This window comes from Rattus norvegicus, chromosome 6 (assembly GCF_036323735.1).
Source record: "Rattus norvegicus strain BN/NHsdMcwi chromosome 6, GRCr8, whole genome shotgun sequence".
Classification (NCBI taxonomy): domain Eukaryota; kingdom Metazoa; phylum Chordata; class Mammalia; order Rodentia; family Muridae; genus Rattus; species Rattus norvegicus.
In genome coordinates, this window is record NC_086024.1 from 39,752,276 (window position 1) to 39,769,165 (window position 16,890).

Genomic DNA, 16,890 nt, shown 5'->3' on the forward strand with positions numbered 1-16,890 from the left:
CATGTATTAAGGTCATGCTTTTGTGAACTGGGCTAGGAATAAGAGGGTAACCTGGAGCTCTTCGTCAACAGTGATGTATTTATACATGTCACTCATGTAGCCCTTGTCTCTACACGTCCCCAGACAGGATTTTAAAATTGACCCAGTGTAATCGTTTACAGAACGACCAAGTTTTTATTTCTCCTACTCCCCTTTGTGTTGGGGAGTGCTGACTCAGTGATGTGCGGAGTATTCATATGTGGAGACAAATGCTTGAAAGTCTGTAAGACTGGGCACTGGCTCATGCACTGCCCCAGAAGTGTTGTAATGGAAACTGACCCAAAATGCCGTTATGAAGCATCATGAGTTCCAAAGGTAGCTACATAGCAAGACCCTGTTTCCCTCCTATGTTTTTCTGAGTAAAAACTAGATGTAAGAATAAGTAGTAAGTGTTTATAAAATCCCGAGGGAGTATTCCAGTCATCTCAGTAACTTGAAAATAGTTAGTATATCTACAGTTATTGTGAGTGTTCCCCCAGGGCACCCTGTGTTAAATATTTTTGGTTCCCAGTCTGCTGTTATAGGGTAGCAGTGGAGCTTCAGGAGGTTGAGCCTACTTGAAGGAAGTTAGGTGTTCATGAATGGGGTTGTATCCTTGAAGCTCCCATCTTGGTCCTTTCTGACATAACCCCTGGGATGTCAAAGAAGGCAGAATCCTGGTTCCTGAAGTGTGACTGCTTTAGTGGAACAGTTCAGAGGATTCAGTTAAATCCACATTTCAGTTCATGGGCTTGCTTTCGGCATAACTGTTTCCCTCTAGCAGAAAATACCTTCCACAGATGGCCACCACAGGACCTTGTTCCAGGACCTTGCTTTGTGGACACACTCCTTGCTCTAGGTAGAGTGACTAATGGCACCTGGTAGAATTATGCAGTTTCCCAGGCCAGATCTGAATAGGCAATGAAAAGGGCAACTCCTGTCTTTGTCTCTGAGTACTCAAGTGCTTTTCCATGGATCCCCTTGGCTGAACAGGACTGAACTGCAATTGCCCATGTGGGGAAGCCTTAATACTGCTGGAAATGTATTGTGCCCTCCACCCTACAGCTATTCAAAGCCTCTGTGTTGTAACAGTAGGAGAGATAGCAAGCCAGAATAACCCAACGAGTTGTGAAATTAAGGAACAGGAGATAATAGGAAGACTTTAATTGGAGTGGTATGTTTATAGCCAAAAGAATATATTTTGGCACTTGAAAGTAAATGTTAGGAAATAAAACTAAGTGGGATCCTTACAGTACTGAATGGGAGATGTCACAAATCTAAATGGCCTTGGGAAAGCTATTCTCAAACCCACCTAGTCTTTCGGGACATCTAGTGAGGAACATCAAATTGGAGGTGCCAAGATTAGCCTCTTACGTAGTGGGGAGTGACATAACACAATTCATGATAACCCGATAATGGGAAATGACACAATAAATAGAATGCCTATACTGTATGAAAAATACCTTCTGGCCATGCCTGATGCCTGCAGTAGGATGTGAGAGCAGTATCTGGGGGACCAAGCTTGTGTCTCATTCCTGATTGCTAGATGTTGACTGCTGTCTTCAGTCCAAAACCCAACCCCACATCGTCAGGCCTACTCTTGAAAGGAACAAAATCAGACTCAGGGTCCCCAGAGGCCTAAGCCTGTACTGTAAGCTATTAATAAAATGACACCTTGGATTCAACTTGGAAAAGGAAAATCAAGGGTGAGACAGTGCATTAGTCTTGTTAGGGCATCAGGAAGATTATAAGGTTGGTGTTTAAGACCTTTGTAGACAAACTGCTTTCTCTAAGGGGGATTTGGGTCTTTCCCCTTAAACAGTAAGACTGTTAGTACTATTAAGAGTTTCATTCCATACTACTTTCACAGCGAACCCCTTCCATGGTAGAAGAGGACAGTGGAGTTAAAGTTCTTAAACACACTGGGGCAGAAGTTACTCTGCACTTAAGTGGACCCAAGTTCAGCTCCTGGTACCCTCATAACAGCGGTTGCCTTAACTCCAGGGGACTCAGTACCTGGCCTCTGTGTGTACCAGGTGTGCAGAGTGCACATACACATTAAACAGGAAAAACATACAAAATGTAAAAACGTGTTGACAATTTTACCAACTTAAAGACTTGGCACTACAGTAGGCGGGGCTCTCCCATCTCGTCAGAGTTGGCATTGATTAGAGAAACTGTGTGCTTTCCCTTTCCCAGCTGATGTGTTTAGTACAGTTGTTCTAAGCCTAGACCACCATTTCACACTGTGTGTGAGGGAGATAATTGGTACAGCGGGCTTGGGGGTCAGGAGTGGTACTCAGTGTGCTGCACCCAGAGTCCTAGGATGCTGGACCTCAAGCTTGCTCCCAAAGGTATTCTGGCATGAAGCTCTTACAGATTCTTGGGAGACCATTTCACATGGGATCTGGGCTAGACTGGCATGTTGTATTTTGAAGGTGATGATTGTAACTGGCATTTGCTACATTGTGGGTTCCTTTTTTCTTTCACCTTTCTCCAGCCCTCTTCTTCCCTTGTATGGCCCCCTCATACAATGTAGGAGAGAAAGGATAGAGGAGAGAAAGAGAAAAAGAAATCTGTGAATAAAGTTAGAGGTGGGAAATGGAGCAACAATATCATTAGACTACTTCCTGCTGATCAGGGGCGTCAAATTCCTTGGGCTGTCAGGATATCTAATCTTGTCTCTTTGCACATGGATGGCTGCTTGACAAACCACAACAAACTACAAACAACTGCACCCAACAGCATACAACAGCACATAGCCACCAGACAGCTATGCCAGCATCCCCATGGGGCCTTAGGGTTTATATATCCTCTGAAAAGTCCCCAGAATTCCAAATGTTACAAACACACACACACACACACACACACACACACACACACACACACACACACACACACACACACGAGGTGGGGGGAGGGAGAGAGAGAGAGAAACCATCTGTAGCTGGCAAAACCACACCCTTACCAGAGCACTAGGCAAGTCATAGTCAGCTGCTGCACAAAGCAGCCTCATGTCCCCATGCCTGGGATTAAAGTGAAAACATATTATTTCTGTGTTTAAAAAAGGCTAGAGAGAGGGCTCACTGCCTAAGAGCACTGACTGCTCTTCCAGAGGTAATGAGTTCAATTCCCAGCAACCACATGGTGGCTCACAATCATCTGTAATGGGATCTGATGCCCTCTTCTGGTGTGTCTGAAGACAGCTGCAGTGTACTCACGTAAATAAAATAAATCTTAAAACAAAACAAAACTACACTGTATATCCTCCAAGAACTTTGTCTCATGTAACAGAAGCCAGGATGTGGCTTTTTTGAAACCAGTGACTCCAGTGGAAGTGACACAGAAAATGTGGCCAAATTTCCTGCCTAACAGGACAGTTGTGTAGAAGCCAAGATCTCTGTAGTATTAGCTGCGGCCAAGGTACTGTGTTATAAAGAAGCACAAGCCAGCCTATGAAGAGAAGTCTTGAGAATCCCAGGCAGCCCAGAGTGCCCTGGAGCCCGTTTCTACCCCTGCCATTAAGTGCATGTGGCTGCATAGATTCCAAACTAGCATCAGCTGGACATTTAAGACATGAGGGGGTAAAATGCTTGTTTCACGTTAGTGTTTGGGGGTTGGTCTATTACCGAGTAGTAGTAATAGAAACCTCCACTACCACTCGTCCTTCACCTAATGTGACTTGAGTCCTTTTGTGGGCTGCCTTCCAGTTCATATACTATACTGAGCGGTAGGTTTTAGTCTTGGTCTCCTACTCAGCCTTTATGACATTTGTCCATGTTGTACATACCCAGTCTCTCCGGCGTATTTTACTCACCTGAACCTGTAATGATAAGCCAGTAGGTCAACTCCACCACCAACACAATCAGCCATCACAGATGTCCTGGGACACATCCTCATAGGTCCTTTCTGTGAGTGTTTTGTTGTTGTTTTGGTTTGGCTCTCTTTGGGGTGGGGCCGTGATGGATAATACAACCAGGAATAGAAATGCTAACCCAGAAGACACACATGGCTTTTCTTCAGTGTCAACCAGGCCAGTCAGTCTACATTAATCATAAAGGAGGACTAAAAAAACAAATTTTTATTCACACAACATCTACATTTTGCTTATAAAAAGAACTAGTGGACCTGTGAAAGCTTTAATTTCCTAAGTTTCTGATAGCTTTCTCTCAGTTTCTTTCACTCTGATCCTTCTCAGTGGTCTTACTCCAAATGCCACCCCCCTACTGGAAAAAGCCACCACCATATCCCATCCCTATTCCTTGCTCTTATCTTGCTGTGTTTTTCTTCGTGTCTTGGAGTTTGACATTCATGAGCATGTATAGTCTGTACACACGTGCGCGTGCGCGCGCACACACACACACACACACACACACACACACACACACACACACTAACTAGTGTTGGGTGCATAATAGGTAGTCAGCAAAGATTTGTTATGAATGGCCAGAGCCTTGTGTAACCAGGTGGCTCTCCTGGTTTACCCATGCTGCCCTTGCTGAGAAAAAACAGTACTGAAAGGTAGAGAATCTCAGACATTCTCTGCCTTACTTCTTCACATGTACAGGGGTTCAAGGTGCAAGGGCTTCTGTTCACTCATGGAGATGTGCTCTCGGGGCAGAGTCTAGGTACCTTGCTGTCCTACTAGCTTCGCTTAGTCATAATTACTTGTGGAATGAATTGGGTGGATGGTATCATTATTTTCTGACTAGTCATTTGGTAGTTCTAAAACAACGAAAAATGGTTATGGGGAAAAATGCACTCCCGTTAAGAGTGCTTTGGATCAAGGAAAGAATGCTGCAGTGTTTGATAAAAGTAAGCATGGACTCCACACAAGTTATTTTAATTGAAAGAGATTTCTCATGTAGGTGGTTAGTTTTTGGTTTGTTTGTTTTTGTTCTGTAGTCACAGCAGCTGCCCCTGAAAGGCTATTAGCTAGTGTACAGTTCAAATCTTGAGCAATTCATCAGAGGAAACGCAAGTGGACTGCACTGCGTGAAGACGCTGAACATCCCCAGGCATGGTCTGAAAATGCCAGCCCAATTTAGAGTTCTGGGTGACATCTCTCCCCCGACTCCCCAAGGTCAGAAGGGTCAGTTTTGTTCCATCATGAAAAATAAAAAGTAGGGCTGGAGAGATGGCTCAGCAGTTAAGAGCACTGACTGTTCTTCCAGAGGTCCTGAGTTCAATTCCCAGCAAATACATTGTGGCTCACAACCATCTGTAATGGGATCTGATGCCCTTTTCTGGTGTCTCTGAAGACAGCGACAGTGTACTCATACATAAAATAGATAAATAACTCTTAAAAAGAAAAAGAAAAAAACATAGTACACTTTTTACTTTTAACTTATTTTGGACGATCCTACCCACCCACTAAATGCACCTCCTCAGAGTTGTATAGAACATAAGGCATTGTTGGCACCAAAGTCACACTGAGATAAAGTTTATTGTCACATAATGAGCATTGTTTTCCAGAATGAACAAATCTCCTGTTTTCTTTAAATGTTACATGCCATATTAATTAGCCCTCTTTGGGGGAGGGGCTGGATGACAAGTTGGAAAGTGACTTTCCTTCCCCCCCCCCCTTCAGTCATTCTGCAAATTCCAAAGATGTGTGTAAGGGTAGATTTAGTAAGTCATCACTAGCTGACCCCTATGAACATTGAGCTGAAAATGGTAAATTAATAATTAGGGGACTAAATCAAATATTAGAAATTTATTTGGGACATCTATTGCCACCTTTCTGGAAGCCTCTGAAACGTCAAACAAATCAATACATTCCCATTATTATGTTTTTATGTTCAATATATAATACCTTTGTGTCTATAGATATATAGATAGTTATACTTAATGAATAGTTTAGCAGGATTTTTAAGTTGTATACTGCATTCATCCAAAACAGCTCTTTCCAGATCGAGAGGTTACAAATGAGGTAAGAATTAAGGCAAACCCAAAGGCATGCAAATGTAGTACATTTATATTCACTGATAATACAAGCTGTGTATTGTATGTGGGCCAGACAGGAAGCCAAGGGCCCCTCCTGTGTCTGTCCAGTACTATTTTACAGGAGAATGGTGACGCAGCCCATAATAAGTTACATTACCGTGGGGGGTCTCAGTGCTACTAATATTATATAATCAAGGAGACACAAGCATTAGCAAAACATGTACAAGAAATCATAGAATTCTTTGCAGCACGCTTCTGCCCAGGCTTTGGAGGAAGATGTAATTTGATGAAATGATATTACACATATCACATTGTGGCCGGTTGTTGGGTTTTTATAATATATGCTTTTAAAATTCATTAGCAAATGACATTCTCATGCACACAAGTGTTTCAAACACAAGAAGCAAGTCCATTTATAGGTAGTCCAAGCAATTGTGTGTGTGTGTAGTGTGTGTGTGTGTGTGTGTGTGTGTGTGTGTGTGTGTGTGTAGCTGCAGACTGAATGGAACATCAAGACTTCTGTGCAGTCCATAGCATTGACATCAGCTCATTTCTGAATGTCGCACTGCAGGAGTAATACAATGGAAGGGTCGCTTTTTGCAGCTTCTTTGAATTCATCCAATGTAATCTGGTCATCTTTGTTCTTATCCATCTTGCTGAAAATCTTGTCCACTCGCTGTTCTGGCGTGAGGCCATCCTCATTCATTTTCATCATGATCACAGTGCCCACCATCTTGTAGATAGCCTTGGGAAAAAGAACATGGTAGGCGGCATTACAAGAAACCCAGGAGTTTGCTCTTCCTGTCTCCCTTCACCTAATTAGATCCTGTTTATCCTCCCAAACTTAGTTTCCCTTTCCCCTCAGAGGTTCACTTTTCATGTTCTAAGTTCCCATGGCAACAAGTACCTTTCCTCGGTGGAATATAACACACACTTTATTATTGTGCTAGCTAGTTTCTGTCAACTTGTCATAAGCCTGAGTTATTTGAAAAGAGGAACATCAGTTGAGAAAATACCTCCATTAGATTACTTGTATGATTTTTGTTATTATTAATATCAATAGGATGTGTCTAGCACACAGGGGTCAGGTGATGGTATAAGACAGCAGGCTGAGTAAGCCATGAGGAGCAAGCCAGTAAGCAGCATTCCTCAGTAGCTCCCAGTCATTTGAGACCTCTAGGTTTCTGCTCTCCTTGAGTTTCTGCCTTGACTTCCCTTAATAGTAGACCATTACCAGGATGGGTAAGATGAAGTAAACCATTTCTCCCCAATTTGCTAATTGGTCATGGTGTTTTATCACAGCAATGGAAACCCTAACGAAGACAGTTACTGCAATTGCATTGTCTTCCTCACCAGAGTGTACTAGGGACTAGATAGAAATCCTGTGTTTTTCTCACTTCTTCAGGACTTAGCACTGCTATGCTTGTCGAATAATAAAGCTTCAACAAATATTAGCTAAAAGAAACAATTCCCTTTAATTGGATAGGTTGATGGAGATGGGGTGTTTCATATTGGCTGGTCCTGAAATTTTATCTGTGGTGGCTTCTTCTGAGTTGCGATCCTTTAGTGGGAATATTCCAGCCCATTGAATGTGAGGAGGTAGGGATGGTTACATAGGCTGAAGCCGGGGATGTAGATAGCCAGATCTCGGTGGGATCCTCAGAAAAGATCTACACATCTGTGCCTAGAGGCCCAGGACACCTTTTCTGGAAAGGTTTTAGTGTGTGCCACCGAGTTTAGCATTTTTACATGGGTGCTAGGGATGGAACTTGGATCCCCATGCTTGTAAGGTAAGCTTTTAGCCCTGCCAATCACTCCCAATATGCTTTACTGACTCATCGCCATGGTTTTTTCTAAACATTTCCATGCCTTAGGGCTCAGTCTTCTGAAAAATGCCCCTTTTGACTTGTACTCACATTGATTCTATGCCTTTGTTCATTTAAATTCATGGGTAAGTCCTGTCTTACACAGGAAAGGGTCTATCCACCCAGAGTGGAAAGACTTCAGGTACCATACAAATATTACCGTGCCACATTCACTATGTCCAGAAGCCGGTAAAAACGATTAAACATGCAAAAAAGAGGTTCCCTGCCCCAACCAGATGAGAAGTCCAGCCACAAAACCTTGTGTGAAGAATGCACAGGGTTGGGCTAGAGAGTCAACTCCGCCATTAAGGGCTAGGCTCACAACCAAAAGGATAAGGGAATGCCCAGGGTTTAAGGGAGAAAGAATGAGCTAGAAAAGAGAAGAAACAGGAGAACCCCGTGGCTGAGAAAGAGAAGTGACTGCCATTGTCTAGGTAGGCCCGGTGTTACCCCAGGGGACCTTAGTGCTCCTGGGGCTCATCTGAACCTCCTCGCCAGACCTGCTGCTCTCTAGTCAAACACGGTTTCATAGAAAACCTGTGGCCAGGGCAGATCATGTAAAGACAGTCTGTAAATCATGTCTGAACAAGACAGCACATTGTCCAAGCCACAGGAAGTGATGGATCCCCAACCCCCTCTAAGACAGAAGTTCTCAACCTGTGAGTTGAGGGTGGTTAAGTCAAGGAACCCTTTGAGGGTTCCATAGCAGATATCCCAATAATTTCATGGTTGAGGTTATCACCACATGAGGAACTGTATTAAAGGGTCATGGCGTTAGAAAGGTTGAGAATCATTGCCCTAAGATGAATTATTGCCACTTTTTTTTTTAAAGTAATCACAGCTTTATCCTCAGTACTGTTGATCTTTTTCAAAGGTGGGATTTGTCAAGATACCGAATCAAAGAGGTTTCTCCTCTCCCTTCTCCATTGTGTGACAGCACCCAGTACAGAGTGACCGATCCTTCCTTGCACCCTTTCTGAATCACCCTACCAAATCTACCACCCTATGAATACTGAAAACCTAGGTGATGGTTAGCATTCACTGCCAATCTGGACGGATGAGAATCACGTAGGAGACAAGTCTCTGTGCATCCATGAGGGAATTTTCTAACACGTTAGTTTGAGGTGCAAAGATCCACTTTAGCTGTGGGCAGCACCTTTCTCTAGGATGGGGCTCTGTACCAAATCTAAAGAGAAAGCAAGCAGAGTGTCAGTACTTAGCCTGTGCTTCAGAACTGGCTGCAATGTGACCAACTGCTTTAAGCTCTTGCCTCCCGCCTTCCATTCCTTGAAGGATTGTAACAAACTCTGAGCCAGAGTAAACCTCTCTTCCTTTTTTTTTTTTTAAAGATCTATTTATTTATTACATACACAGTGTTCTGCATATATAGCTGCCTGACAGGGCACCAGATCTTACTATAAATGGCTGTGAGGCACCATGTGGTTGCTGGGAATTGAACTCAGGACCTCTGGAAGAGCAATCATTGCTCTCAACCTCTGAGCCATCTCTCCAGCCCAAACCTCTCTTCCTTTAAGATGCTTTTGGCAGGTGTATAGTCACAACAGTGAGAAACATAGCTTTCCTGGCTAGTCACAAATGCTGGAGTAATCTGAAAGGAGGACCTCAAGTTCCTCCGGACAATTCAGCTATAAGACTTTTCTTAATTAGTGATTGATGAGCAAGGCCCAGCCAGTGTGGTTTGGTTTCTATAAGAAATGCGACTAAGCAAGCCACGAGGAGCAAGCCAGTAAGCAGCATTCCTCCATGGTCAGCCCTGCTACCAGATTCCAGCCCTGTTTGATTTCCTTCCCTGACTTCCTTTGACGATGGTCTACAGATGTGAAAGTGTAAGTCAAAATAACCCTTCTCTCCACAAGTTCCTTTAGTCATGGTGTTTCATCACAGCAATGGTAACCCTAACTAGTAGCCAGTGTACCTCTTTTTGCCTTGATTAATAAGTAGTGTGAGTTGTGCAACAGCAGGTATGTTTTTGTTGATCTTTGGCTGAAGGACATTAACGACAATTTGAGAAAAAGTTTAGGGAATAATGGGATTGGTCATTAGGGGAGGAAATGTGGCAAGAGGTTGAAAAAGAAGAAACCTGGAAAAACCCACTGGGAAGGTGAGGTTGGAGAGAGCCAAGCTGCATGTGAAAAGGAAAATAGGGTTGAACTGGAGGGAGATGAGAAAACAAGGCCCCGCCCTCAGAATCTTTCGACTGTAGCTAGCCTCATAAATAAGCACCCGATTAGAGAACTAAGGTACTATTTGGTAGGCCCCTTGGAGAGCTCTTGTAGGCACTGAAGACACAGCAGGAAAAGCCAGAGGAGGATAAGTGACTGCACATACCAAGAAAGAGGGTGTGTAATCAAAGCATCCAACTTCAGAAGTGGGCAGAGTAGGGTAGAGGGGTGGGTTAGGTGAAGGACTACTGGCTGCCTAGGAAGTCGAGTGGTATAATGTGGGGAGTTCCCTGGGCTGCTGTCTTCTACCTTTATTCCAGCTCCATCTTGCCCATGATAAGCTTATTTCTCTCCCTGGGCTTTAGTGGCTACTACAGTGATGGGCCTGCACACTAAGACCATCCAATTTAAAGACATCAATACATCCATCGGTTCTAAGTGCCTGTTAGGTTCGAGGCACTGATTCAGGGTCTGGGTAATATAGGACCTATGTTCTGTTATACAGTATATACAAAGGGTGACCTGCAGCAGTGTTAAATGCTAAAAAAGGCCCCTTCTTGGTCAGGTTAGACTGTGTTGGGATAATATGCGTGCATTTGGGAAGGGTTACTGGAAGGAAGGCTTGGTGGGAAGTAAGATGTGAGTAGAGTAGAAGGTGCATCCTGGGCTCAAAGAGGAGAAACTCAGGAGAGATGAAGCACTATGAGAACGCTAAGGGGACTGGCATATCCCAGGAGGCAGCACAAGAAGAAATATTGATTGATGATCTAACCAGAGCAGTAGGCAACACAACTGGAAAAGATCTCAGGATTCCATTGAATCTTATGGGGGTGGAGTGGGGTGAGATGAGGGGACCCCCACAGCTGCTGGCTGTACTGGGCTCCGACCCAGTTCAAAATGGTATAAGGAAGGGATTGCCATGTTCAGCAGGGTCCAACAAGAATAGGAACTAGAGGCTGACTAGATAATAAATACCCTTTGCTCCCAGAAAGCCCACGTTTTGTTCAAGGCCTTGTACTAAGTAAATGGCTGAAACACTAGTTTTAGTTACAGGAATGCCCTACTTTTGGCTCTGCAACTGCCCTGCCCTGCACTACAATGGGGACACGGTGGGAAAAACCAAAGCTTGGTGCATAACTAGCAGAGCTCCCGGAGACTGAGAGGAATGCGTGTCTAGGATGGGGATCTTCCCTGCCCACTACCTTGTGTCCCCTCTAGAAGACCCACCTCGATAATCTCCAGCATCTCCACCCTGGTGATCTTGCCGTCACCATCCAGATCATACATGTTGAAAGCCCAGTTCAGTTTCTGCTCAAAGCTGCCTCTGGAGGTGATGGACAGAGCACAGATGAACTCTCGGAAGTCGATGGTGCCATCACCATTCTTGTCGAAGGTGCGGAAGGCGTGCTGAGCGAACTTGGAGGCATCTCCATAGGGGAAGAACTGCAAAGAAGACACAAGTCACAGGTCAGGAGCGGGAGTAAGTAAGGTGCAGAGAGGCGCAGGGTAGAGTTTGCATCGAGAATGGGCAGAGGCTCATACGATGCTCATTACAGTGCAGCCTAGCTACGGAGCGTGGTTGGAGACTGTGTGGGCTTAATCTGTCAGCAGAATGCATTGGGCTGATAACATGGGAAGGGAGGCAGAAGGGGAGGCCTTCTCTCCACTTTCCTTGAGCATGAGCATAGACCATTTCCTGTGGGGACAAGTGACTTCCGGTTGGATGAGGTCCAGTCATTCAACACCTCACTTTTTGTAGTTCTGCTAGTCACCTCCGGGGCAGGACAGAGGCAGGTAGCAGGCCACATGGGGCAATGCAACATAAATTTCTAGGTTCCTTTAGGTCATCACACCACAGGATGCAGGGACCAGTTTTCTGCATCTGTCATGTGTCATCATGTGTCATCATGCATGTGTCATGCCATGACACAATGTGTCACCTCCCTGGGTGAGATTCCAGTTGTTTTGTTTTGTTTTTGAAACAGGGACTTTTCTTTTGCAGAGCAGACATTTAAAGAGCCATTAAAAATAGAACATGACTAGGCTTCACTTGTGTGAGAGAGACATAAAGAGCTTTCTTCACAGAGCCAGCAGGCAACAGGCTGTGTGGGTGACAGAATGGACACAAGGAGCAGAGGAGAGGTACGGCTGAGACCTTGAGAGTCAGTTCACAGTGGTCCTGGTGCCCCTAAGACAGGATCCCCGGTGTGCCACGAACAGCAGGCAGTTCTGAGCACTGACCGCAAGATACATGTATCTCATGACCCCAAACCAAACCAAAAGCAAACTGCACTGTCCAAAGCTTGCACAGAAGGTCTGCTTGCATTCTGGGTGACTATATCATAAGTACGAGTCATCGGCAGAGCACAGGGTTGACCTCTGCTGTTCCTGCCCTAGGTTTTGCTTGAGTGGGAGAACCATGTGAGCAGCCACTACTCTGATGGCCACCAGTGTGCTCGCTTTAGCCTATCTGTCCCCTTGGCCTCATTGACCCTAGGGCTATGGATATACAACTTGTCCTTATCTGCTAGGTTCTCCTATGCCCTATCCACCCTCTTCTTCCCATACCCAGAAGCACACTGAGACATAGATGAACTTCCTCCAGGTCTATCAAGATGGCTTAGTGGGTAAAGGTGCTTGCCGTACGACACAAATTTGATCCCAGGAGCTCAAGTAAAGAGGAGAGAGAACTGATTCCCAAAAGTTGTCCTCTTGACCTCCACCTACATGCTATGCCACCTGTGTGCCCACACTCATATACACATCATATATCATGCAAGGCATGCATAGATTAATAATAAAATAATTTTTAATTGGAAAAAGAAAATTCACCATAGAAATAAAATAGGCCTTTTCATATGAGAACTCTATGTGTATGGCCTACACAGCATTATAGGGGCAGGAGAGGCTACTGCAGACTGGTTCTAGTATATTGATTCTCAACTTGTGGGTCAGGACTTTTTTGTTGGGGGTTGTGGAATGACCTTTCCACAGGGGTTGCCTAAAACCAAAGGGAAACACAGACATTTATGTTATGATTCATAATAGTAGCAAAATTATAGTTATAGAGTAGCAACAAAAACAGTTTTATGGTTGGGATCACTATAACATGAGGAACTATATTAAAGGGTAACACCTGGGGGCTAGAGAGATGGCTCGGCGGTTAAGAGCACTGGCTGCTCTTCCAGAGGATGAGGGTTCAATTCCCAGCACCCACAGAGCAGCTCACAACTGTATGTAACTCCAGTTCCAGACACTGACATCCTCACACTGACATACATGCAGGCAAACACCAATGCACATGAAAAAGAAGTTAAAGGGTCATGGCTTTAGGAAGGTTGAGGATCACCTGGCCCAGTAGCTGTCACTTCTCTATTCTGTTCCTATTTCTGTCATTGTGTAACAAAAATCACCCCAACATTTAGTGTCTTAAAAGAAGGGCACTTGTTTTTGTTTTTCATTACCACAGAAGATACAAACTTCAAAACCACTTATTGCTTTCATATTCTTCCCCTTCCCTCAATTTCTCTTGAGACAGGGTCTCACTTTGCAACCCTGCTGACCTGGTACTCACTCACCAGGCTAGCCATGAACTCATCGGCTTCTGCTTTGTAAGAATCGGGTTTACAGACCTGTGCCACTACACCCAGCTATCAAACTTAACTTTATGTGGTCCTGGGGGCCAGCATTGGCCTCCGTTTCCTTGCTCCCCAACCGTATCCCGTTTTTCCTAACTTATCAGTCCTTAATCAAAATCCCAAGGCTTCATTTTTGAGTACCAGCCTGGACGTTGGGCATCCTAGACATTGGGGATGCAGAGACCAACAGCTTGAAGTCCATGTGTGCCTCGACTTCACAGTCACTGCCCAAATCATCTGGAGTATGCCGTGGACTCTGTGAACTGTTGAGAGGTAAAACGTGGGCTGAACAGAGATCGGGGGACCTTTGGAAGGGGTTCTGCAGGAGAGTGCTTACTTCCTTGTGACCTGCTCAGTAGGATTCTTACCCGTCTCTCCTCTAGCTACTGAGGGACTTGAACATGAGGTCTGGATGCCAGGTTCTGCCTGTGGGAAGGAGGGAATGTATACCTGACACATTCTAAGGTGCATGCTTGCTTTTGTGGGTGATGGGCACCAGTGGAGGTTGTCCCTTTATAGGCAAGTATTATTGATGTGCTCTGCTTGTAGGGAGGTTTGGTGTTTGAGAGCTGGCCCTAGAATGGAGCAGAGCAAACCCTTCCAAGATTCCCCCGGTCCCCCCACCCTCCCCCACACACAGGGTGGTTTATCCAGCAGCCTTTACGCCACCACCAGAGAACACTGGGCACTTTCCTTTCCCCCCTCATTTCTGGCAAGGTGATCATTTCACCTTTTTACGTCTCTCAGTATACTTTAAGTTAAGAGATAGCTGACAGCTTTATCTAAAAATAGCTGGACACTGCAGGTCAGTATATTAAAAATTAATTTAGAACTGGAAATTCTTGAGAGGGAAAAAAAATCGATCCCAGATTTTGGACTATAAAAATTACATGTGCCTTGAAGAAGGTCCATTTACTGACTCTGGGGGGCCGTGCACTTGCTGTGGAGGAAGCATTGGCTGGACAGCCGTCTCATGTCTGGAGTGACCATTTCCTCGGAAAACTCCTTCTGTCATGTTCTGAGCTTTTCTTATCAGAGAATAACTCTCCTTTTGATGGCTTGGTCTAATCTCAGACAGATCATTATGGAAAAACGGAACCACAGTCTGTTCAAGTCTCTCCAAGAAGAAAGCAGGGGCTTGAACTCCAACCTATTTCTCTCAGTGAAGAACAGGGCCTGAGCGTAGTTTTTCTTTCTCCTAATATTACTCTTGACTTCTCTGCACTTCCATATTTATATATTTCTTCAACTTCTATATTAACTATTGATATGAAGCCATTTTCACTGATTGAATTTTTTTGTTACTATTTTAGAATAGGGTTCCCCTGTATCCTAGGCTGACCTCGAACGCTTAATCTGTCTGCCTGCTTCCTTCTCCCAAGTGCTAGGACGGCAGGCATGCACCACACACTACTGGCTTTTGAAACAAGCATTGAGATTATGCCTATATGTCTGTATAGGATACTATTGTTACCTCATTTAATCCTTATAATAAAGCCTGGTATTACCAATTTTATTTTAGATCTGGGCAGAGGTGGTACACTCAGGAGGCAGACAGACAGATCTCTGTGAGTTCAAGACCTGCCTGGCCTACGGTCTGAGTTCCAGGACAGCCAAGGCTACACAGAGAAATCTTGTCTTAACCCCACTTCCCCATTTTATCTATCTATCTATCTATCTATCTATCTATCTATCTATCTATCTACCTACCTACCTACCTACCTACCTACCTACCTACCTACCTACCTATCTATCTATCTATCTATCTATCTATCTATCTATCTATCTATCTATCTATCTATCTATCTATCTATCTATCTATTTTATGGATAAGTAGTCAAAGCTTGAAAGATTAGGGAGTTTGTATAAGATCTAGGCTGTAAGAAGCAGGATTCGAACTGAGATCCAGCCAGCCACTTCTATCTCACTTTGTGATTCTCATAATCAGGAGTTGGTTGAGGCAATAAACAGAAATCGTCGTTTGTGGAAACGTTATATAATTCCTAGCTTCCCTCATCCCCAAAGCCTGGAATTCTCTGCTGTGTTTGTCGCCACCTGCTGGCAGCATGTATGTGCTTCAGAGAAACACTAGAATGCAACCCAGGATTATTTCTAAGACGGGTTCATTCTTTAATTTTCAAAACATTTCATGAGCAGCTACTATGTGTCAACCTTGTATTAACTGTTGGTAACACAAATGGAAACAAAGCAAGCATTAATGACAGTGGAGGGATTTCTGGTAGCTTGAATAAGAATGGTCCCAATAGGTTAATGTATTCAGATGCTTGATCCCTACCTATTTGGTGGAACTAGTTTGGGAAGGCTTAGGCCTTGTTGGTAGATGAATGTCACTTGAGATTTCAAAAGTCCACGCTGCCATTCCTATTTGTTCGCTGCCTGGTGCTTGTGAATCTAGGTGTGAACTCTCAACTACTGGTCCAGCACCAGGCCTATCTGCCAAGTGCTTTGTCCCCTCCCCTGACCACCACAATAGTCATGGGCTCACCCTCTGAAACCGTAAGCCCCAATAAACTCTTTCTTCTATAAGCTGCCTTGGTCATGGTGTCTCATCACAGCAATAAAAAAATTAATTAAGAGAAGATATTAATTAACTACTTCATCAATAAGTACAAAATACAAATTGTATATAAATTCACGGATGAGGGGGGCAAACGGAAAATTATGAGTTTTAAACTTTAGGGAAATGAGTGGTCACTTCCTTTCACCTTACCACCAGGCTTAACTATCCTTTGATCTTCTGCATTGCCTAGAGTTTCAGGACCACACAAATCTCTACTGTGTGAACTGCACAGCCCTACCCCAGGGAGAGTAACACTCAGGAAAGGAGACCCTACGAAATGCCTATGGTCTTTGCTTCTCTCTCTGGTAGAAATAGGAGTCTTTGTAGAACCAATTAGCTCTATAGCAGAAGCTTTTCCTGAGACAGGGGTTATCTCTGCATTTCTTTGCGGGGTCTACCCAGCAGTGAAGGCTGAAAGGTGCACTATCTCTAAGAGGTGCTGAGGCTTCAAGGGAGTGGGTGGGTGGGAGTGGGAGCATCCTCTTAGAAGTAGGGGAAGGGGGGAGGGGATATGGGAGAGGGGGAAAGGGGATAACATTTGAAATGTAAATACATAAAATATCCAAGAAAAATAAAAATTAAAAACTATTAATTTAGTATTAAAAATCATTTTCCTTAATATTTGGTGTTTATAATATCTCATTCTGATTAATTCTTTA

General features: G+C 44.2%; 1 protein-coding gene across 1 annotated transcript in view; it reads right to left on the reverse strand.

The window, feature by feature from the left end:
* Nucleotides 1–5,445: 5,445 nt before the first annotated feature.
* Vsnl1 (visinin-like 1) overlaps nucleotides 5,446–16,890 on the reverse strand; it is a 120,836-nt gene continuing 109,391 nt past the window's right edge. Inside the window, 2 exon segments of the mRNA NM_012686.2 lie at nucleotides 5,446–6,709; nucleotides 11,240–11,455. Of these exon segments, the coding sequence (NP_036818.2) occupies nucleotides 6,512–6,709; nucleotides 11,240–11,455 (414 nt within the window). The 3' untranslated portion in view covers nucleotides 5,446–6,511.